Source organism: Odocoileus virginianus, chromosome 1 (assembly GCF_023699985.2).
Source record: "Odocoileus virginianus isolate 20LAN1187 ecotype Illinois chromosome 1, Ovbor_1.2, whole genome shotgun sequence".
NCBI classification, from domain to species: Eukaryota; Metazoa; Chordata; class Mammalia; order Artiodactyla; family Cervidae; genus Odocoileus; species Odocoileus virginianus.
In genome coordinates, this window is record NC_069674.1 from 24,228,728 (window position 1) to 24,251,462 (window position 22,735).

A 22,735-nucleotide genomic window follows, 5' to 3' on the forward strand; every position below is an offset into this window, starting at 1 on the left:
TTGCAACTGGATTCATCATTGTTTGTTAGAACTTGTGATTCTAGATGTTCTTTTTGTGTATTCTTTCCTGGAGAGTTAATTTTCACAAATAATGATTGAAAAAGAACTAAGAATTTCAGTCTCATGTGTGAAAAATAGCTTACAGTTAGCCAAACACTCATAGGAAGTTCCTTTTTATGCCTAAATTTATCTCCCTAGGGAACCTATAATACAGTTTAGCCTTCTGTATCATTGAGAATTTTTCACTTAGTCTTACTATCATTATTTTCTGCTGGTCCACCTACTATTTCAGCACCTCTCTCCCCTCACGTATAATTTGTCATAAAGTTCATTCAGCTCTTAGAAATCTCTTTGAAACATGGCTTCCTCTCTATCCTCCTGTTCCTGTCAGCTCCTCCCTGTTCTTGCTGATCAGATCCCAGCTGGCCTTCCCATCACTGGCTCCCAGACATTTCTGCAGCCTCGCTGGAATTAATCTTCCTAAATCAAGACAAGACCGAGCACGCGCCACCCTTCTCCAAAAGCTCTGGTCTATATAGACAGTGTTGAGTGGCTAAGAGCACAGACTTGAACTAGGCTGCCAGGGTTTCAGCCCCAGCTCTACAACTTGCTGGCTGTGTGAGCCTGAGACAGTTACTTAGCCTGTCTTTGTAATAACAACTTGTCTCCCTGGGCTGTTGTGAGGGTTGTAAGTTAGTACGAAAGGCTTAGAATGGTGCTCAGGGCATTGTAAGTGTTGAAGGGCTAGCTGTTAATATTTGTGACTAACGGGGAAGTAGCAATTTCTTAAATTGGGGAGGGGCTGCATCGGCATAGAAATTGGGCTGAATGCTATCTTTGGAACAAGTTATAGGTTAATAATCCCCTCATTAGCAGCTGCTAACATCAATATTATTAAGGACGTAGGCATATTAAAGGTAAAAAGTCATTATGTGCTTAACTCTTCTCAAGATTGAAGAGCTGTAATTTCAGCTTTGTAGGTTAGTAGCTAAGGTAGATTAGATGAATAGATGTACCTTGTTAAATCTGAAGTTACTGTCTTGGAAGTATTAATGACAATAGCAAATACTGAGCCTTAACCTTAATCCTACGATATATTTGCTGTTGCTTTCTTTGTGCCTTGAGGCAAATGAAGGCACAGAGAGGTTAAGTGACCTGCCCAAGACCCATATGGCATCTGGAGATTCACACTAATGAGCCCACTCTCTACTAGAATTCCAGACAGTATTATTGTGAAATCTCTATTCCTGGAAAAGAGCCCTCTTCCTTTGGGGAACTGGAATTCTGCAATCCAGTGATGTGGTGAAACTGAGTGGCAGACGTTGGTGGGAATTCTCTGCCGTCCTGTCAGCCCTGGATTTTACTATCTGCATAATGCTGACACTGGATATTGTCTCTTGCTGTTAAAGTAATCATAGTGGTTTTAACAGAAAAATTCTTCATTACACTAGGCAGAGTCAGTCAGGTATTGATCCCTGGGCAGCTTCCTTTCTGTCAGCTGGGATATTCATGAGTCACCTTCCTTGGCTGTCTAGCCAGCATATACTTGGGGAACACATGCTACCTGATCAAGCCCGAAGTGTGGGGAAGGTAGATTTTTGAGGGAAAACATTCAAATGCAGATACTCAGATACTCATCTTGATGAGTTTAATCATCAAGAGACAGTCTGTCAGAGTTGAAGGACAAATAATGATACATTTATTTCTTGTTTTCTTAGTTTTTTTAGGGTGGTGATTATTTCTTTGGGGAAAAGAAATCCTGAAAAAAAATCTTATAGTACTGTGTGGCTTCAGTTCAGTTCAGTCGCTCAGTTGTGTCTGACTCTTTGTGACCCCATGAACCGCAGCGCTCTGGGCCTCCCTGTCCATCACCAACTCCCGGAGTCCACCCAAACCCCATGTCCATTGAGTCAGTGATGCCATCCAACCATCTCATCCTCTGTCGTCCGCTTCTCTTCCCGCCCTTAATCTTTCCCAGTATCAGGGTCTTTTCAAATGAGTCAACTCTTCGCATCTGGTGGCCAAGGTATTGGAGTTTCAGCTTCAACATTAGTCCTTCCAATGAACACCCAGGACTGATCTCCTTTAGGATGGACTGGTTGGATCTCCTTGCAGTCCAAGGGCCTCTCAAGAGTCTTCTCCAACACCACAGTTCAAAACCAATTCTTTTGCGTTCAGCTTTCTTTATAGTCCAACTCTCACATCCATACATGACTACTGGAAAAACCATAGCCTTGACTAGATGGACCTTTGTTGACAAAGTAATGCCTCTACTTTTTAATATGCTATCTAGGTTGGTCATAACTTTTCTTCCAAGGAGTAAGCGTCTTTTAATTTCATGGCTGCAATCACCATCTGCAGTGATTTTGGAGCCCCAAAAAATAAAGTCAGCCACTGTTTCTCCATCTATTTGCCATAAAGTGATGGGACCGGATGCCATGATCTTAGTTTTCTGAATGTTGAGCTTTAAGCCAACTTTTTCACTCTCCTCTTTCACTTTCATCAAGAGGCTTTTTAGTTCTTCTTCACTTTATGCCATCGGGGTGGTGTCATCTGCGTATCTGAGGTTATTGATATTTGGCTTAGCAGTGAATAATATTTATATGCTCATTATTACAAGATCTTTTGTTTTTTGCAGTCAGGGGTAAACTGTCTATCAGTAAGTTGGAGACTAACATAGTTCTTTAAATGTTGAATATCTGTTGTTGAGGGATTCAGTTCTGTAATTCTTTTGTGAGAATTCATTATTTTGTATACTGTAACAGCAAAAGTAGTTGGTCTAAGGGGAGCTATTTAAAATATCAGAAGCACCCAAGAAATAAGAAGTTAACTTTACATTCTACTTGAGGGGATAAGTAAAAGTATAAATGATTTGAGTATTTAGAGAAATAAGTAAGGTACTACTCCGATCATTTAACTGAGTGATGCCATGTCAGACCAAACTTGCCTTGTTTTCAGTTTTTTTTTTTGTCCAACACGCTGGATCCTTTCCCTCTGGGTGACCCAGCCAGGGCCGCACTTGAATTGGTGAGAAAGAGCACTGGCCAATTTGAAGCTCAGATGCAATTGGGGTAGTTTTTAAAGATTAACTTTGTTTCACTTTAAAAGCTTGAGTGCCAATTCTGGTGAGAGTATCAGGAAAACAGGTTGGCTCATATGACGGTGTGTGTTATAAAGTGATTGTACGCAACCTTTTTTGAAGGACATTTAGGCACCAGCAAAAGTACAGCAAGATTCATGTATTGAGATGTTCATTATAACATTGTAATAGCAAAATACCAGCAACAACCTACTCTTCACTAATGGATGCTCAGTTATTTAATGTATAGTACAGGGGTATTTCACAGGCATTTTTTTAAGGGAGCTTAGGTCTATATGTACTAATAAAGATGTTCTCTGTGTATAACCCAAAGAAAGGTGTTTATAGAAGAGTTTACACCTGTGTGTCTGGGTGTACATGATGATGTTAATGTGTGTATATGTAAGCATTAATATAAACAGTAGTAATATCTGGGCAGTGGCATTAGGGGAATGGGGACACTGCTTTATGCCCCAGTCACATTTTAAAAGACAAATTTTTAAAAGCCTAAAACTCAGTGCTTCACCGCAAGAGATTATTTAGTGGTACTATAAGGTGTTCTCAGAACTGCACTCTGCCCTGTGATTGTGGGACCAGAAAACCATCTCGCTTGGTGGCACCTGAGCCTATCAATCCTACTTGTCCCCATGGTATAAACACAGGAGAGGGAAACCTAATAGTTTTGTCACCTTTTCAGTGCCAGATTTTCTTACTATATATACACCCACTGTTGTGTATGTCTGGGTTTATTTTTTCTTGTTTTGCTAAATAACTTGGTTTTTTTCCACATTGTTTAATTATCCAGGAAGTAATCCTTGTGAGAACCTCGACTTTTTAATTTCCTAGCAATGACTCATAGCAATATAGCCTTTATTCTCTTTACTGTTTGTATACATTTAAATCTCAAACTTCTGGTTAAATTATTATTAAGCTAGCTTCCATATCACTTACTTATCATTCCCATGTCTCTTCATTGTACGCAACAACCCATTTCTTACTATGCACTAATCATTTCTGTTGGTCTCAAGCTAGCAAGCTCACTAGCACGGCAAGAAAGCTTCCTTTCTCAGCTTTGTCACCTGTTACTTGTATGGTGCTTTAAATAGCTGCACCCTCCCTTGTTGTATCACATTGCATACCTAGCTTACAGTTCACTTTCACCTCACATCTTTTTGACTTTCCAGGGTTTTCTACTCTTCAGTCATATTGGGGTTATTTTCTTATGGTAGGATGTTTCTCTAAAAGCAGCTCCCCCCCCCCCCCCCACCCCACCATTTCCACCATTTCTTTTGCTTATTTTCAGTATGGACTTTTTTTTAAAGCAGCATTCCAGTTTCTGTTGAAATTTTTATCCCAGTTTTTTCCATTCTAATTATGTATAAAGGTAATAAATGAAGGCAACTTGTAATAGCTACTTGATCTTATCAAATAGGACATTTGCCTACTCAATACCCTTTTATATGCTATAGTTTTTAAGCAGAATTTCAGTCGAGAAGACAATGCTATATCACTTCAGATTACTTTTTAATCCTTTTCTTCCCCACCCTTTATCCAAGCCTTTATTAAATTTCCAACAGAGCTATTACCTCTCATAAGTCTTCCAAATGGGCAATAGAGACTGGGCTCAGCTGAATGAAGGCACATTCATTTGCTTTGGAATGCAGAGTTCTCTACATGGTGGATTGAACTTTAATTTAGCATCCTATCCAGTGTATTTATCTGTAGTTCTGCCTTTTTCAGTGTAAAATCTTGACAATGATCTTGAACCTGTTACTGATTCCTTTGTACATATATTGCTTTAAAAAGCCTGAGTCTGTGCTGCTCACTTCCAACTTATAATTTTTATGAAGTCAAGGTTGTTGTTAACACTTAACACCTGCTTTGCCCAGTGAACGTGGGAGAAGTAAAGTGAATGGCAGGCATTGGTCCTTCATGTTCTGTGAAAGAACCATGGGGTGAGGAGGCTGTGAGACCAGGCTCTGGAGCAGTGATTTGTAAGAGCAAGCCAGTTGTGATCTTCCCCTCTTCTGTCTGGGTTTACAGGCATTTGTTTTAAAGAGCTTGCTTTAAGAAAATTTCCTTGAGATTATTGAAGTCATAAAATTATGATGGGGGGAAAACTGGTCTCCAGAGACACAAGCTTGTAATTAGCCAGTGCTGAGAGGGAAGGAAGAAGAGCCACGGCCCGGGTTGCACATCTAGGTCTTTCCATCTATAGCTCCATGACTTTTTTTTAAGAGGATGACTGACTGTACATTGATACCTAAGATCTTCTCCTCCTCATTTCTGTGATCCACTGTTTTTCACTCATCTGTAATCTTCATCTCCTGAATGGGTACCACTGCTCAGTATTAATGGGTGCACATCACTTTGCAGTTGTATTATACTATATGTCACTTGGAGAGTGCAGAGAAAATATTTCCTTTAAAATGTCACTACTTACTGTGAATGCATATGCCTTGATTAGAATATCAGTGGGTAGGGATTATCAAACACGTAACTTAATTCTATTTTCATTGATTGGCATTGTAGTCTATATATCAGGTGTTAGGGTAAAAACTGCTCTGCTACATTTAAAACCAACAGAGGAAGTAGGTTCTCAAGGATTTTCTGAGAAGAGAAGAATACTGGAAATATGAATACAAATATACTGCATAGATAGTCCATAAATCCATATTAGCTTCTTACTGAGAAGTTGCTTCATGTGTACATTGCCCTGCACTGTGGATGGCTTGGTGAAGTAGCATACAGCCCAGAAGAGAAGGTGGAATGTGTTTTAAATAGATGTTTCCATTAAGATTTTGCAGATGACCACTCATGTTTCTTTATCATCTCTGGGGAAATTACACGTTGCCTGTGACTCTGAAGTGTTCAGGTACAGTTGTCATCTGTAAGGCTGTGATTCAAGTGTTTCTTTTCCAGCCTGCTGTGATTAGGTAGTATGCCTCTGCAATGACAGGGTTCTTTCTGTTTCCTTCTGTGGCATGTGGAGCATAGTTCCATGGACCTCCATACTGAGGACAGGAGAACTGGAGATTGTAATTAAGTACTGGTATCTTTCAGTGCCTGCCAAGCAGAAGATGCGGGTTCAATGCTTGGGTCAGGAAGATACCCCGGAGAAGGAAATGGCAACCCACTCCAGTATTCTTGGCTGGGAAATCCCATGGACAGAGGAGCCTGCCGGGCTACAGTCCATGGGGTCAAAGATTCAGATACAACTTACTGACTAAACTACAACAACAGCAATCTTTCTATGTGTCCTATCTCTAAAATTTTTCCCAGTTGTTGTTTGTTTGTTTGTTTTAACAATTTCTCTAGATCATTGGTTTTGATTTTCATTATGGACTTGATATCTCAGGAATGTTCTGTGACTTGAGAATCTTGCCATCTTTTATTTTCTTCTCTGCAGTTCAAAGGTGTATTCCAAGTTTGCAGATTTAAATTGGACATTAGACCTGCTGATTTAGTTCTTTGACAGTAGTAGAAGTAGAGTACCCCTTTCCACAGAAGTAGAGTGTAAATATATACATAGTCTTCTGATTTAAAAAAAAAAGATAAGTATTGGATATTAACGAAAAAGAAATAATTTCATTAAGATGTTCAAGTGTACACAAAACTAAAGGTTTAATGAATGCCCATTACCCAAATTGAAATTTTGTTAATTATCAGTATTTTCTCCCACATCTGTTTCTCTTCTTTCTGAAATATTTTAGGGCAAATCCCAGACATTGTTACCTGCATCTATCAGTAGGCCCCTCTTAAAAATACAAATATTTTCTTAAATAACTGTAATGACATTATCACACTAGGACAGTGATTTGTTTTTAACATGCTGTGAATCAAGCTGTAACAAACCAAACTATGAAAAATTTTGTGAGCTATTTAAGAGTAATATACTATTAGGTAATACATTATTAATTTGTATACATGGATTTATACATTTTTAGTTAATAATGAACAATGTGTTGTTGCCATAAAATAGCAAAGCATCAAAATTTGTATATTAAAGTACTGTTGTGATTTTATCAGTAGCCTTCTAAATATTTTTAGGTGGTTAACCTGAATTTGAACTTTTTAGAAAAATTTCTAGTTTTTCAAGCTTTTTAGAAAATGTAAAGCTTATTTCTGTTTTGACTATATTTTCTTGGTCTCAAGATGGCATCATTGTTTTTCCATATTTCCCTTTGCTTTCTCTCACTTCTGCATCTGGGTCATCTCTGACTATTTGACTTTGTAAATCTGCTGTATAAAAATTTTGTGGAGTTGAAATGGGGCTTAGATTTCTTATGTGCCTTTCTAATACACTTCCTTTTTCTAAAACCCACCTGAAAAAATTATTTTCCATAACATATGACTCTCAATTTTTCTTTTGAGTTTTTTCCTTTATTATTTGGGAACCTAGTAGCAGAATAATGCTTCTAGGGAAGAGCTAAGTTATAATGATTTTCCCATTTAAAAAAATAACATTTACTTAGGTCTTGCCAGTGTTTGCTTTGGTATCTGACATGGAAGCTTTAAGTAAAAGCATAAACTTGAGAAGAAAAAAAATACCCACACACAGAAAAACTGCAAAGGATAGTGTAATTTATAGACTGCTGGGTGGTAAGGAACATGCTTGGTTTTTAACTTAATTTTTGGACTATCTTTGTTAAATTTAAGAAATCATGCATGCTACTTTTGCCATTTAGATAACGAGTCTTTCAGTGTTCAGTATATCATAGTAAGTTGTCAAATTTTTTGCTTTACTTAACTTCCAGACAATACATATTTACTTCGAAGAAGGTTTTTTTTTTTTTTTTTTTCCTTCAGTTTTGGCTGCACAGTGTGCCTTGTAGGATCTTAGTTCCCCAACCAGGGATCAAACCTGTGCCCCCTGCACAGGAAACACAGACCTAACCACTGGGCTGCTCGGGAATTCCTGGAAGAGACTATTGTAAAGTAAGCCATGTCCCCGCCGGTACCACGCGTTGGGCTTCCCAGCTGGCACTAGTGATAAAGAAACCGTCGGTCAATGCGGGAGACACAAGAGATGTGGGTTTCGGCACTGAATTGAGATATCCTGGAGAAAGGAATAGCAACCCACTCCAGTGTTCTTGCCCGTAACATCCCATGGGCTCAGGAGCCTGGTGGGCTCCAGTCCGTGGGGTCGTAAAGAGTCAGACACTACTGAGCACACACTTCCCTCCAGAGTTGCCTGGCTTGCTTTAACCCTGAAAACGTACAGCTAAAAATTATGTGTTGGAGCATGTCTTACTTAGAATTACTTACCCTTTTTTAAAAAATAAAATTTCATGAACTTTGGTTATCTGATTTTTATAACCTACCATAGATCCATTTTAAGGAATGGTAGCCCAGTGACAGCTCTCAAATGTGGCTAAAGAAGGAAGACAAACTAGGAAAAGAACCTGCCAATCTCTCCAGCCTGAGTATGGGAAATTTTCTTTTTCAGGAAAGAAGTATATTTCTTAAAGGGCATCATTGTATTTTGTAGTACTGTATAGCAGCAATCCTGCCTTTCCATAGCAAACCATCTCTCTCTGTCTCTACCTAGCTGTACTCTTTCTACTCTAATCTCTAATATACTTTATGCAAACTTTTTTTGCTTTTACTTACACAGATCTTATGTTCTTTTGCTAAGATTTAAGCTTCTTGAAGGCAGGTTAGTTTCAGAGTGGTTTTTGTTTGCCTTGTAGTATGTGTGTGGGACATGTGTAGCATAACATTTCAGTAGAAATTAAAGCCTGTGATCTTTGTGAATTTAATAGGTGTTAACATTATACTCGCCATAGCCCAGCTTATAGATTTCTGTTAAGTCATGTAGAAAGCATAAATATTTCATGGTGGAAGGGAAATACAAGGAGTAAAACTGCTGAGCTTAATAGATAAGGCACAAATATATTTTGGTGATTCCCCTTGACATTGTATTACACATTGTATTGTACATTGTGTGTGTATATTTCCCTCTTACTACCTTTCATCTTTTTTGCCCTATGCTTATTTTCTCAGTAGCTTTCATTTCTGCTGTTTTTATTATTTCTCCTTTAAATAGAAGTCTCCCTTCCTCTTAATACAAAGAACACAAACATTTAAAAACTTTTAAAAAAAATTTAAACTTTCAACAAGGAGCCTTTTTGATATTACATGACCAGTTTTTTTCTTATAATTTAAGCAAAGCCATGTCTGTAATTATTATTTTGCCCCGAGGCTGTTTGTCATGAATATGCAAAAGCCATGCTCATCTTCCTTCATTGTGGTTAGATTTTTCTTAGACATCCTTTTGAATTCACTTAAATTTGATTCTTCTAGAATTTGACTATCTTGGCACAGTATTCTTCTCTTTCAATATGAAGTCTTTGTTTTCTTAAGTACTAGATCACTTGCTAAATTTTTTTTGTTTTTGAGCCACACCACACGGCACTCAGGATCTTAGTTCCTTGACCAGGGATCCAGCCTCTGCTCCCTGCAGTGAAAGTGTGGAAACCTAACCACTGGACTACCAGGGAAGACCTGATCATTTGCTAATTTTTTTCATCCTCAAACTAAATATTGGACCTCAGGAAAATGTTGGATTATTTTGTAAGCTTTTGAGAGAGCTACAGTAGCTAAGTTCTTCTAAATTGTCATGCTTGTTAAATACTAAAGTTCTAATAACTGACCACATTACCTTTTCAGAACTTATAACAAAATTTCAAATGAGAGAGAACGTGTAATGAACCCCCATGTACTCATCATCAGATTCAGTAATTGTTGACTCAAGGTCAGTGTCCTTTCTTCTGTACCTCTCTCTCCTAAATGAGTTATTTTGAAGTAAATCCTACACATACATCTTAATTAATAAATATTTCAATTTATGTCTCTAAAGGAGAAGGATTCTTTGTAAACATAACCCCCAAAGTATTATCTTTGTTATTTTTGAACATTACTTGATTAGTAGACATACCATATTTTTATCAAGAAAGCTAGATAGAGAAAGTTGCCTAGTTTCTTCAACTTTCGTAATCTCTTTCGTAGTTAATCTCAAGGAGAGTTGGAAGCAGATTGATCTGAACATGTAGATAGAAAGCCATGCAAATAGCTTTTACCTTCTTCACAGGAGAAGCCCATTCTTTATCCTGGTCACTTATTGCCATAGACACAGCTCAGGGAGGTCACCATCTCTTATCTGAATAACTCATTATCAGCAAGTTTAGGAAACGATGCTGTCTGAATCCTTGACCTGTTTAACACACTTAGCCCTTGGCTCGCTTTCTGAAAAATCCCAGAACTACATAAAAATCATTTCTAAAATCCCAATAGACACGTTTGGCCAAGAATGTCAGTTGTCTCTTGACAGTTTGGCATTAACCTTTAAATATTAGATTGTGTAATCATAATGCCATTCAGGGAAAATAAAGTGGTGGGAGGCTGGCATTTTAAAAGTGAAATGAACTTGGGTTCCTGGGAATGTTGATCATCATTCTACTGAAAATGCTGATATTCCTTAATAGTGAAACACTAAGTAAGTAAAAAGCAGTATTTTACAAATAACTTAGAGGTGAGTAAAATGCAGGTTTTATGAATTTAACATATTTTTACCAGAACAGTATCTGAAGGGTGTCTTATATTTTCAGACTTTGAAAGTGAGACAGTAATGAACGAACCTTCTAGTGAGTTCCCGCCAGGCTACTAGTCTGACCAGCACATATCCAAAATAGATCATTATTTTTGTCATTGTAACCTGCCTTCTCATTTGCCTTCCTCGCCTGTGACTTTACAGCAGAGAGCAGAAAGAAACTCATGGCCTGTACCGTAAATACACATGGTAACAGTAGTCAAGTAATTTTACAGTTTTTGTGGGCAAGTCATTCATTCATGGTGATGGAATGACTTATTTTTAACGCAGTGTTTTTCTTTCAACTAAACTTAAAAATTCTTTTTTTTTTTTCCATCTGATTTAGTGTCTGTACCATTGCAAGGCAGCATAAATTTAGCACAGCTTCTTCATTTTACCAACTTTGTAGAAGTGTTTAAAGATTTCTTTCCGTTTACTTTTAGCTTTTCATATGAAATGGACTATAAGAACTCTTTAATTTACAGTATAATGTGTAATTAAAGACAGACCCAGTATATCTGGAATGTGGGTTGTACCAGGGATCCTGGGAAAGAGGAGATTTGGAGCATCAATTTCTAATCTCATTTTAACATGACATTTCGAAAGGAAAATCTTCTTTGGAAAATAGTTAAAAGCATGGACAGATCACAAAATGGAAGAAACTCACATTTACTGCATCCACCTGAAGGATAGAAAAGATATCTTTAATTTTCTAGAGGGGACATTCATGTAGATAACTTACACTTTTAAATGATTAATTAACTAATTGCTATAGATCAATGTCATTCATAACAAATTAGGTCTGGTAGGGAATGCTGCTTCTATGGATTTTTATATTGTAAAATTAGTTTGACTTCTTTTGTTAAACTCATTTAATCCTCTACCTTATTCCATTATTATTCTTGCAGTTTTTTTAGTTTAATATCTGAGATATCTATGTGGCACTATAGTATATTCATTTTTACTACTTCTGGATACCTCCCAGTTAAACCAAAACATATATTAGGGAGCTCTAGATGGTGAAAAGGCACTAGTATACACTAATAGACACTAATAACAGCCTGTTGTATAAATGGCTTATAATTCTTTCAGCCAGTTTCCTATTGATAAATACTTAAATTATGGACTTCCCTGGCAGTCCAGTGGTTAGAACTCTGTGCTTTCACTGCTGAAGGCCTGGGTTCGATCCCTGGCTGGGGAACGGAGATCCCACAAGCCACGTGGCATGGCCAAAGGAGAAATTCAAGACCAAAAAATACTCAAAGTTATTTTCATTTTAAAAATTTAAGGTAAAAAAAATTGTCCATGCATCAGATAGTCTTACTTTTAGTAAACTTTTTAATTAAATAGGTATGCAGAAAGTGCACAAATCATTTTTGTAGCTCACTGATAAATGGAACTGTAAACGTGTAATCCACACTCTAGAAGTCCCCCTCAAACCGCTTTACAGTGACCACAGTCCCCACTAGGGGGTAGCTGTCCTAATTTCTAGCATCTTGATTCATTTAGCCTGTTTGAGCTGTGTGTAAATGGAATCATACTGTGTGTGCTCTTTGGTATCTGGCTTCCTTTACTCAACTGTAATGTCTGTGAGAGTTCATCCATTTACTTGTAGTGGTTGTTACTGTTTTTGTTTTTGTTTTCTGACTATACTGTAGGGCATGTGGGATCTTAGTTCCCCCAGCAGGGATCAAACCCTCACCCCCTACGTTGGAAGTATAGAGTCTTAGCCACCAGACCACCAGGGAAGTTCCAGGTTCATTTTTATTGCTATGTAATATTCCGTTGGGTGACTGTACCACTGTTGTTGATTAGTTGCTAAGTCGTGTCTGATTCCTTTGTGACCCCACGGACTGTAGGCCACCAGGCTCCTCTGTCCCTGGGGTTTTCCCAGGCAAGAATACTGGAATGGGTTGCCATTTCCTTCTCCAGGGGATACTCCTGACCCAGAGATCGAATCCACGTCTCCTTCATTAGCAGGCTGATTCTCACTGAGCCACCAGAGAAGCCAGGCTGTACCATAATTTATTCTTTTAATTGTTGATGAACTTTTGGGTTGTGACCTAACTTTTGGATATTACAAATAGTGTTATGGAGCATTCTTTTTAAAGTTGTTTTTAATTATTGACTGGGCTGGGTTATTTATCGCCTCACGGGCTTTTCTCCAGTTGTGGCAGGTGGGGCCTACTCTCTCGGTGCAGTGCAAGGGCTTCTCATTGTTGCTGAGCTCAGGCTCTAGGACACCTGGGCTTCAGTAGTTTTTGTTCCTAGGCTCTAGAGCACAGGCTCGACAATCTTGGTGCATGGGCTTAGTTGCCCAGTGGCATGTGGGATCTTCCTGGACCAGAGATCGAACCTCTGTCTCCTGCGTTGACAGGCGGATTCTTTACCTTTGACTAAGCCACCAGGGAGGCCTTATATGAACATTCTTAAACGTGTATTTTGGTGAACATAGCTCTTCCTGTCTACTAGCAGTGGTGCTGATGGATATAGGGCATATGTGTGTGCAGCTTACCATGCCAACAGTTTTCAAATGGTTGAAACTGTATCACACTCCTGCCAGCAGTGTTGGGTTTTGTTTTTTTAAAAATAACTTCAAAGATGTGAAATCTGAGTGAAAGAATAAATTCATTTTAAGTTTTAGAGTATAGTGCTTAAATTTTGTTCTCAGGAATGCTAATTTATACTCCACTGAACACTGGGTTTTATCTAGCTCTTTCATCTCTATCAATTAATAATGGAAAATATCTCATTTTTAAACTACTTTAATGAGTTGGGCTTTTTATAGCTTAATTTCAGTTTTCTTAACTTGGCTGTTCTGGCCTTTTCTACCTAGTTTGTGCTTTGTCCTTTGTTTTTTATAATAAAGAAGTTTTAAATGTGTATGTGTGCTTGCATCTGCTAATTTTTCCCTCTGTGGTTTCTGCCTTTGGTGTCATTCTTAAGCCTTTTTATCTACAAAATTTTTTTGTTTGTTTTCTTTGAGAACTTAATTGTTTGTATTTAATTTTGTTTATTGTAACTAGATTTGACTTTTTCTTTCACTAATGCAAGGGAGCTGTTTTGGTTGTTTTTGTTTTAAAACAACCACTTACTTTAACTACTATATTAGCATTAGCTTTGGAATATTTGTAGGGGGATGTCAGAGTGTGACTGGCCAGGAAGAAGTTAGTACACCAAAACTTGCATTCATGTGTCATCTGACCATGAGAAATGAAGCCAATTTTCCAGTGTGGTTGCTATTTGAATTCTTTCAGTGTGCATGTTATTAAAAGTAGTTAGTTTTTGTTTAGAAAAGAATGAGATCAAATAGACTACATTATCTTACTTAATATCTCTAGTTGCTCTTAAGCAAGGACTTTGCCAAAAATACACCTGACCTCTGTTCTGTGACCTACAGGACAGAGGATTTGGAGAGTCAAATTTCAAGCCTTAAAAAATAACATTTTTCTCTATTTAAGAGATTACTTAAAATTTATTTGGCATTTTTTTTTTGAATAATAGTACACATAATTAAAATGTATTTGTACTTCTGATTGAGAAAGAAGAGGCCAGTCTGTCATATCTTGTTGTGGTGGGGGTTTTTTTGTTTTTTTTTTTTAATGTTCCAGTGGGATTTGAGAGTTCCCCAGAGCCCCCACCACCTAAAAATTTTATCACTAAAGTCATTATTGGGTTAGACCACAAAGCACAGACAAAATAGAAATTATACCAGAAGCCCTATCATCTAGAAATGGGTTGTTTTGGTTTCTGTAATTGAATCTTAGTACCTTAAAGGAATGAGTCCCAGGACACATAAAATTGATAAGGAAGAGAACACAGAAGTGCCAGTGCTCTGTGATTCGAGCCCCTGAACACTTACAAAACTAGAGGCCAGTCTAAGAAGGATAGAGGTTTGTGAGCGAGGAAAAGAGTAGCTGAAAATAAATACTACAGACAAAGTTTAAAAAAAAAAAAAAAAATATATATATATATATATATATATTTTGCTGTTTTTTTGCATTTGGCAGTGCTACTTATAGCACAGTTATATCACTAGTCATTTCAATTATTCTCTAAGCCAGGGAGAAAATTATCAGGACTTCCTTAGAAAATCAGTAATTTTAGGTGCGCATTTCCAGTTCAGGAAAATCAGTGTTTTTCCTGAATGCTTGAATTTGACTAAAGGGAACACTGGATTTATGTTAAAGGATCATTGGGGAGAGGTTGGGGTGGAGAGAGAACAGAGGGGAGAAAAGCTAAAGTTAAGTTCCTGTTTTTCATTTACTTACATACACAATGCAGTCTTACACATATTACATACTTAACCCATTTATTCTTCACAGAGGTCTGTAAAATGGTATTTTCCTGATTTGCCAAGAACAAAAGGCTCGAGAAGTGAGTTTACATTTTTTTTGTCTAGGCTCAAACCCACCAAATGGCAGTCCTGGGATTTGAACACCAATCTCTCTGAATCTAAAGCTCATTCTTATTCTTTTCACAGGAGTATATACTGCCTTTTAAACTACCAGAATTATTATCACAGTTTATTGGTTTCTTGTAAGGTGTTGGTAGCACTTTGATTGGCATGTCTTGGGGCGCCATCCTTAGTTCTGGGTAATAAGGCCGGTGTAGTTTCCTTTAACTTCCACCGTAGTATTGAGAGTAAACATGAGGTCACTATCCTGGGAGGACTCAATGAATTTGTAGTGAAGTTTTATGGACCACAAGGAAGTAAGTATATGTGTTGGTATGTGTTTTTCTATTTTACTTATATTCCTTAATAGACAATGTGAATATCAAGATAGATGGTGATATGCTTCATAGGCTTCTTGAAAAGTAAATTGAATTCTAAAAGCAGTAAGGAAATCTTGCTGTTAGGATAAATATTTTATATGCTTTTTCTCTTATCTCTATGTTAGTGTGACTTAATATTAGTCACTTAGCCATGTCCAACTCTTTGCGACGCTATGGACTGTAACCTGCCAGGCTCCTCTGTCCTTAGAATTCTCTAGACAAGAATGCTGGAGTGGGTAGCCATTCCCTTCAAAAGGGATCTTCCCAACTCAGGGATCAAACCTGGGTCTCCTGCATTGCAGGTGGATCCTTTACCATCTGAGCCCCTAGGGAAGCCCTGTGAGACAGTATTAAACATAAATTGTGGATTCTGGGTTTTGTGGAAATGTGTTTTGTTGTTTGGGGGGAGGGTTGGGTTGGGCACAGGATAGACTGAGATAGTAAGCTATTACTTACCAAATAATTGAACAGTGTTTGAAGAATCAGGTAAATTAGGTAAAAATCAGGTAAAGAAACAGGTAAATTTGAGAGAGAAAATGAATCTATGCTAATTCTAGATTTTTTTTAAAGGAAAGTATTACATTTGAACATAGAATACCTACTAGTTATAAGAGTTCCCTGACTCTTGAAGGAATTAATTTACAAGATTCTCAAAAGAGATTAGAATTTAATGTTTAACTTATAGTCAGATTCTGTTTTCTAATTTGGAGACAATTCTAATGTTTTAACATTTTTGCTTTTATTTCAGCACCGTATGAAGGTGGAGTATGGAAAGTTAGAGTGGATCTTCCTGATAAATACCCTTTCAAATCTCCTTCTATAGGTATGTAACTACCCAGTTTCTCTCCTTAGAGAATTTTGAAATGGAGGGAAAAAAAAAAAGAAAACAAGCCTACATTTTATGGGTGATAATTAATTCCAGAAGTATTTGCTCAACTGAATTTCCCCCTTTTTTTTGCTCAGGTTATTTAGTAATTTTAAGGAGGGACTTCCATAGTGTGATAAGAGGTGTTTAAATATATCCTTTGCATGTGCTTGTAATGACTGTAACTCTAAATTTTTCTGTCTTTTAGGGTCAGATTAAATAACTTTAAGACCCACTGTCCATTCAGGCTATTAGCAGTAAAATAATAAACATCTTAAATCTCATTTTAAATGCCAGATTGTTGAAATGAATATTATATAGTGCCTATTCTAGTTCTGTCATTTAAAAATCCTCCTTATACCTTACTTTTGCTTTTGTTCACTCCAACTCTATGTACCTTTTTCCATTCTTTCCACTCAAAATCTTTTTAACCCTCTAAACGGCTAAAGAAAGTAGAAACAAACCTCAGTAGGGTTACATAAAATACCCTCAGTGAGGTATTTTTTCCTCACCTTCATCTTCTGCAGTAATTGGTGATATTAACTTCTCACCCTCATTAAGGCATTAGTGACAGTTTAGGTATTAGCATCAGATGCTGCGGAGGTATATTTTGGTTGAGCTTGATACCTTTAAATATTTTGAGACTGTAGTAACTTAGCTAACTTAAGCCAGCTTGTAAAATTTTCATTCTGTAGATGATTTTTAGATGTTGCAAAGAACTGGCCAATTTTAAGAAGGAAGAAGAAAATAAAATTGGAATATGTTTAGAGCGTTCTCTGTCACAGTGAATCACTTACTCAGAATTGTCAGAGCTAATGCCAAAACTCTTGGAATTTACACTTCTCCCTTGCCCCTGAAAAAGGGTTTTTTAAAAGAGGTGAACCAAAGACATTCCGAGCTTTGTGTTTTAATTCGAAGCCCCCATGTTTCTGTCTGGGATAAATAATGTGAAAATGTTAGTAATTCCCAATCAAATGCAGTGTCCTGTCCCCCTGACATCTAGCTACTTTATATGTTTTACAATTTAAGTCTATAAAAATACTATAGAGCATCTATAATTCCTTTTTAGTCTGGGAACTCTCAATGTTCATTTTAAGAATAAACTGGTAATTTCCTCTGAAGGACCCTTAGCTGAGTTTTAAACTTGGTAATTAACAAGATGGGCTTGCCTCCCAGCTGGCTCAGTGGTAAAGAATCTACCTGCCTATGCAGGAGATGCAGGTTCAGTTCCTGGGTCGGGAAGATTCCCTGGGGAAGGAAATGGCAACGCACAGCAGCATACACACCTGGAAAATCCCAAGGACAGAGAAGCCTGGCGAGCTGCAGTCCATGGGGTCGCAAAAGAATCAAACATGACTTAGCAACTAAACAACAGTTGCGGAGATACTTTATGGATAATTGAATTGGAAATCTCCCATTGCTATCAGAACCTGCAAACTGTAGAGTTATCAGATGGTGATATAGGAAGGGTTCTCTGAGGTGTTGAATCTTTGAGACAGTTCCTGACTGTATCTGACTTAATACCTTAGCACAGGTGGGACAGCAGCTGTTTCTCAGTTCCTGGCATGTTGGAATGTAGGTAGAATCTTTAAACCTTTATAAACAGAATCTCCAAACCATATAAATTCATTCAGGTATATTTCATAAGTAACTATTTACCTATAGAACTAAAAATTTGCTTGCTAAATCTAGCAGTAAATTTAGTTTTGTTACCCTAGATTCCTAGTCAGAAAAGGAACAGTATAGCTTGATGAAGCTAACAGTGAACCAAGACGTGCAATTACATATCCTATAGAAATGTAGTTATTTCTGAAATCTTTTTTTTTAATTTCTCAAATCTTAACATGTTTCCAGGTAACAATTATTTCATCATAACTTTCAAAGTAAAACTATCTGAACTTCAGACATTGTTTGTTAACTAATGATGCAACAGAAGCCTCTGTACTTTCTTAAGTTAATGATGTAACATGAAATTGGTTAGGACAAATGACTAGGCTAACTTTACTTCTTGATAATTTTTCCTTTCCCTTTCTGTGTGCTTTTAGAACTTGATGATACCTACAAATGTGTATGTACCATCTTCTCTTAGGGAAGTAGATCTAGTTGAAATATTTTACAAGCTGTCCTTGTTTCCTCCAGAGGAAGATTGCATAAGAGTTTTAATCAGTCGTGTGGGGTGACCCATTTTCAGGTCATCAACAATGTAATTACTGTTGCAGTGTGCTTTAAGCATTTTGAGAGGTAGTAGCTCCTGCAGAGTAGGCAAGGATTTGTTTTTGAATTGTATGAATAGCTGCAGGAGTATGCAGAAGAGGAGATGAGATAAATCCACCCTAACTGTTCTTTTTAAACCCTGCCTCAATGGTATATAAGCAAGCATGCCCTTCTTTTCAGAGCCAAATATTGATCTCTTAAATATTAAGATGTGTAAATTTAGATTAAGTGTTTTGATGATTAAGTCTTGGGATTTTAAAATATATATCTATGTATACTTTTGTTTAATGTTGCTATGTATATTTTTTAATTGTATAAATGCTCCTTATCGATAGGAATGTAAGAAGGTCCAGGTGAGCAAAACTAAAGAAAAATTAAAATGTCTTATAATCCTGTCCCTCAGTGGATATTATTATTTATATAAAGTACATAAAAATGTACTTTAAAACATTTTTCTCTAAATATTTAAGTGTATATGCAATGTACTTTTACAGGTAAACCGTAAACTCCAAACACAGTTTAAGGGAGTTTTCAATAGTTACCTGATGCTTGACATGTAACTGAAAAAGTCCTTTTAAAAACAATTTTCATCTTTAAGTAAGTAAATTAGCTCCTTAATTTACTTACATCTTAACTCCTCTTTGGAAAGAGAAGGAATATTGACAGCCTCCTGGGGAAGTTACCAGCTTACTCTTACAAAGCTGTCTTTGTTCCAAATATCCTAATAAGCTCATCTTTTGGAATTTTACATTCTCTTTGAATATCATGAGTGATGGCGAGTCTTGATGCTTTGAAGCTGGATATAAATTTTTGAAATGGCTAAAGGTCATTTAATTCCAGAGAATAAGATGAATTGAAAAACCGAGTAGCATCAGTTGAAGTCTATAATGATATATGATTATGAAACTGACTGAAATTTAAGAGTTACGATTTCCTTTTTAAACTGGCCCTTTGGGCTCTTTCAGAAAGAAATTCTAAAACTCCTTTAATCAGTTGTAACATCATTGAGATATTTGCATCGTTTTCCAGAGAGACTGCTTTGATATAAATCATATTTGAATCTCTTAAGTTCTGATTTATTGGAAGGCCCACACTTTCATCTCCCCATTCAGAAACTAGAATGAGAGCAGTGCTGCTGGGCGTGTCACCATGTAGGTAGGAGGGTCTGACTGGTCAGTGGACTGGTTATCAGGAAAGAATGGTTCTGGCCCCAGTTCTCCTTGACTCTGATGATACTTATCTGAATTGTTTCCTCTTCTAGAAAATGAGATAATGTAATTAAATGGACTGTGCATGTTTGATATTGACCAGTGTATTAAATATTCAGGATGTATGATATGGCATTCCACCAGATACTTAGGAAGGCCGTATAAGGCTTTCACCAGTTGGGAGGGAAAAATATCAATGTATTTAAAATACCGCATTTGCTCTAGTGACAGCATTTCATTGCTTTTTAGGAGAAGTGTGACTCAGCACCTCAATTGAGGAAGAGAGTATATGGAGGAGATAGATGTTTACACGAATTGTATCTCATGTATTGAGAATAGAGTCTTTACAAAGCTTCAGAGAGGTGAAGCTGAACGTAAGGACTTTATAAATACTCTTTCAAAACCCTAGGTGATGCCCAGTCCATGAAGGTTTTGTTCTATGCAAAGAAGTTGCTGCGGAGACTGTCTTATTCCGTACTTCTCTAGATTCACACTTTTCTGCCATTACACATGTGCTCAACTAAGAAAAAGCTTTTACCCATCTAAGGAAACAGACTTGCAGTTGCTGCCTGTGGGGAGATAAAGATGAGTGATCCCATATATAGAGAGGTCACATAGAGCAGTTTTTCCCTAAAAATGAAAACCAATTAGCATAGGATACAAAATCATTTTGTGTCCAATCCAAAGAATGCAAAAGATTAAAAAATGAAAAAATATTATGACTTTCTAAATTGGCAAGTTAAACATTGTTGGCAAAGGTATTATGATATAGCCAACCTAGCAGTATATATTGATAAAATTTTATATCCTTTGAGTGATTTTACTTAAAATAAGGAAATATTCAGACCTGTACACTAAGATTAATGCGCAGGAGTATGTAAATTGCAGTGTTATTTTTAAAACTTAAAAGTTGGAAGCAACCTAATGACTCAATTGATAAATAAAGTAGTTAAATTATGGTTCCTTTTATCCCCCCTCATTCTTATGCCACATAGTATGTAGGACCTTTAGTTCCCCAACAAAGGATAGAACCGATGCTCCCTGCAGTGGAAGCATGGAATCTTAACCACTGGATACTGCCAGGAATGTCCAAATTACAGTACATTTTAATAAACAATATGTTTTACCCTGTTTGAGTTTCCTGAGCCATACAGCAAATTCCCCTTGGCTATGATTTTACATATGGCAATATAAGTTTCCATGTTACTCTTTCCATACATCTCACCCTCTCCTCCCCTCTCTCCATGTCCATAAGTCTATTCTCTGTTTCTCCATTGCTGCCCTGGAAGTAAATTCTTCAGTACCATTTTTCTAGATTCCGTATATGTGTTAAAATACAATATTTATCTTTCTCTTTCTGACTGAATTCACTCTGTATAATAGGTTCTAGGTTCATCTACCTTATTAGGACTCAAATGCATTCCTTTTTACGGCTGAGAAATATTCCATTGTATATATGTACCACAACTTTATCCACTCATCTGTTGATGGACATCCGGCTGCTTCCATGTTCTAGCTCTTGTAAATAGTTAACACCGTCTTTAATAAAAGAACACACAAGAGGGAATCCTCTAGTGGTCCAGTGGTTAGGACTTGGTACTCTCACTGCCAGGGGCCCAGGTCAGGGAACTAAGATTCTGCAAGTTGCACACAGCGCAGCCAAAAAAAAAAAAAAGATAAAAAAGTTACACTATAATTTTTTTCTATGCAAATACCAAGTTTGAATACCAAATTTTGGCTATAGTTATCCATGGCTGTTAAGGGAATTAGAGCCATTTTCCTGTAATTCCCAAATAGTCTACAGTAAGTTCCCTTTTATTATAAAAGTAAGTAAGTAAGAAACTTAGACAAGTGTGTGTCTTTCAGATGTCCTGTCTGCATCTTTGTCTGAGTCTATGCTTTTCCTGTCTGTCGTTCTAGAAAGCCATCAAGCAGTCTTTGGTCAGAATTCTCAGTTTGCTAAGGCTCCCGCGTTTCCCACCACTCCCCTTAATTTTTTTCCTTCAGTTTTAATTACTTGTGCATGTAAGTGTGACACGACTGAAGCGACTTAGCAGCAGCAGTAGCGTGTAAGTGTACATACTGTGTCCTTTGTCTCTCTGCTTACAGTTTGGTTTACTCCATCTTGGAGCATCTTTACATGTAACCATTCTCCACTCCTTTCTTCTCCTTTTTGCCTTCCTCCGTTCCCTTCTCCTGTCCTGTTACTTTGAGCAATTCTTACCTGCTTTTTTCAGTCTGACTCTTCCACTTGTTCTCCTTTGTTCCATTTTTCTCTTCATGTGAACCAAAAAGACCCCTTTGTAGCTATTAATAACAGTAATCCTTTTGATAAACCTAACCCAAGGGGTAAAAATTATGTCTTTAATAAAATATGACATAAAATATTGGATTTAAGGCTTTCAGCCTCTAAAGGTCTTGAAAGTACCTCGAAAAGTTCGCTTCAAGATCTGCAGTAGTATCCATCAGATCTACCTATGTTACTTGAACAGTAGCATTCAAGACAAGATTTTAAAGTTGTCATTGAACCTTATTTTTAAATGACTGCTGACTAATATATTAAGAGACATGCATTCTACTAATTTCAAATAGAACTATATTACAGAATCTTTTGTAAGTAACCTTAAGACAAGCTCAAGAACTCTGTCACCATTGATACTTTCTTAAAATGGAAAACTGTGTTGTAAAGGCCAGCTAACAAGTCTAGAAACTAACTATGAAGTACTACATGTGTGTATCTCCATGTGAACAGTGAGGAGGACCTTCTCCCAGGAACAGGCTACATGCACTGTTTGTCTGGGACTGTAATTTGATGATACCAAAGCTGACTGTGTAAAAGGAGTGGTTGGTTGACAGCAAGATTCTGGAGAGACCATGTCATGGTTTGCCAAGTGTTGATAGAATGGCTAGGGGAAAACCAAGCTCATTCCACAGTATAATTGATGTCAGTAGCATATGGCAGGAGGTAGTCAAATCCATTTAAGTAAATAGAAACAAAATGA

At 37.1% G+C, this 22,735-nt stretch overlaps 1 protein-coding gene across 2 annotated transcripts in view; it reads left to right on the forward strand.

Moving 5' to 3' along the window:
- Positions 1-22,735, forward strand: part of UBE2H (ubiquitin conjugating enzyme E2 H) — a 96,992-nt gene that overhangs the window by 40,096 nt on the left and 34,161 nt on the right. For both annotated transcript variants that reach the window (XM_070465880.1, XM_020874659.2), the window contains exons 2-3: positions 15,307-15,383; positions 16,195-16,269. In XM_070465880.1, the coding sequence (XP_070321981.1) occupies positions 15,307-15,383; positions 16,195-16,269 (152 nt within the window). The remainder of the gene's footprint in view (positions 1-15,306; positions 15,384-16,194; positions 16,270-22,735) is intronic.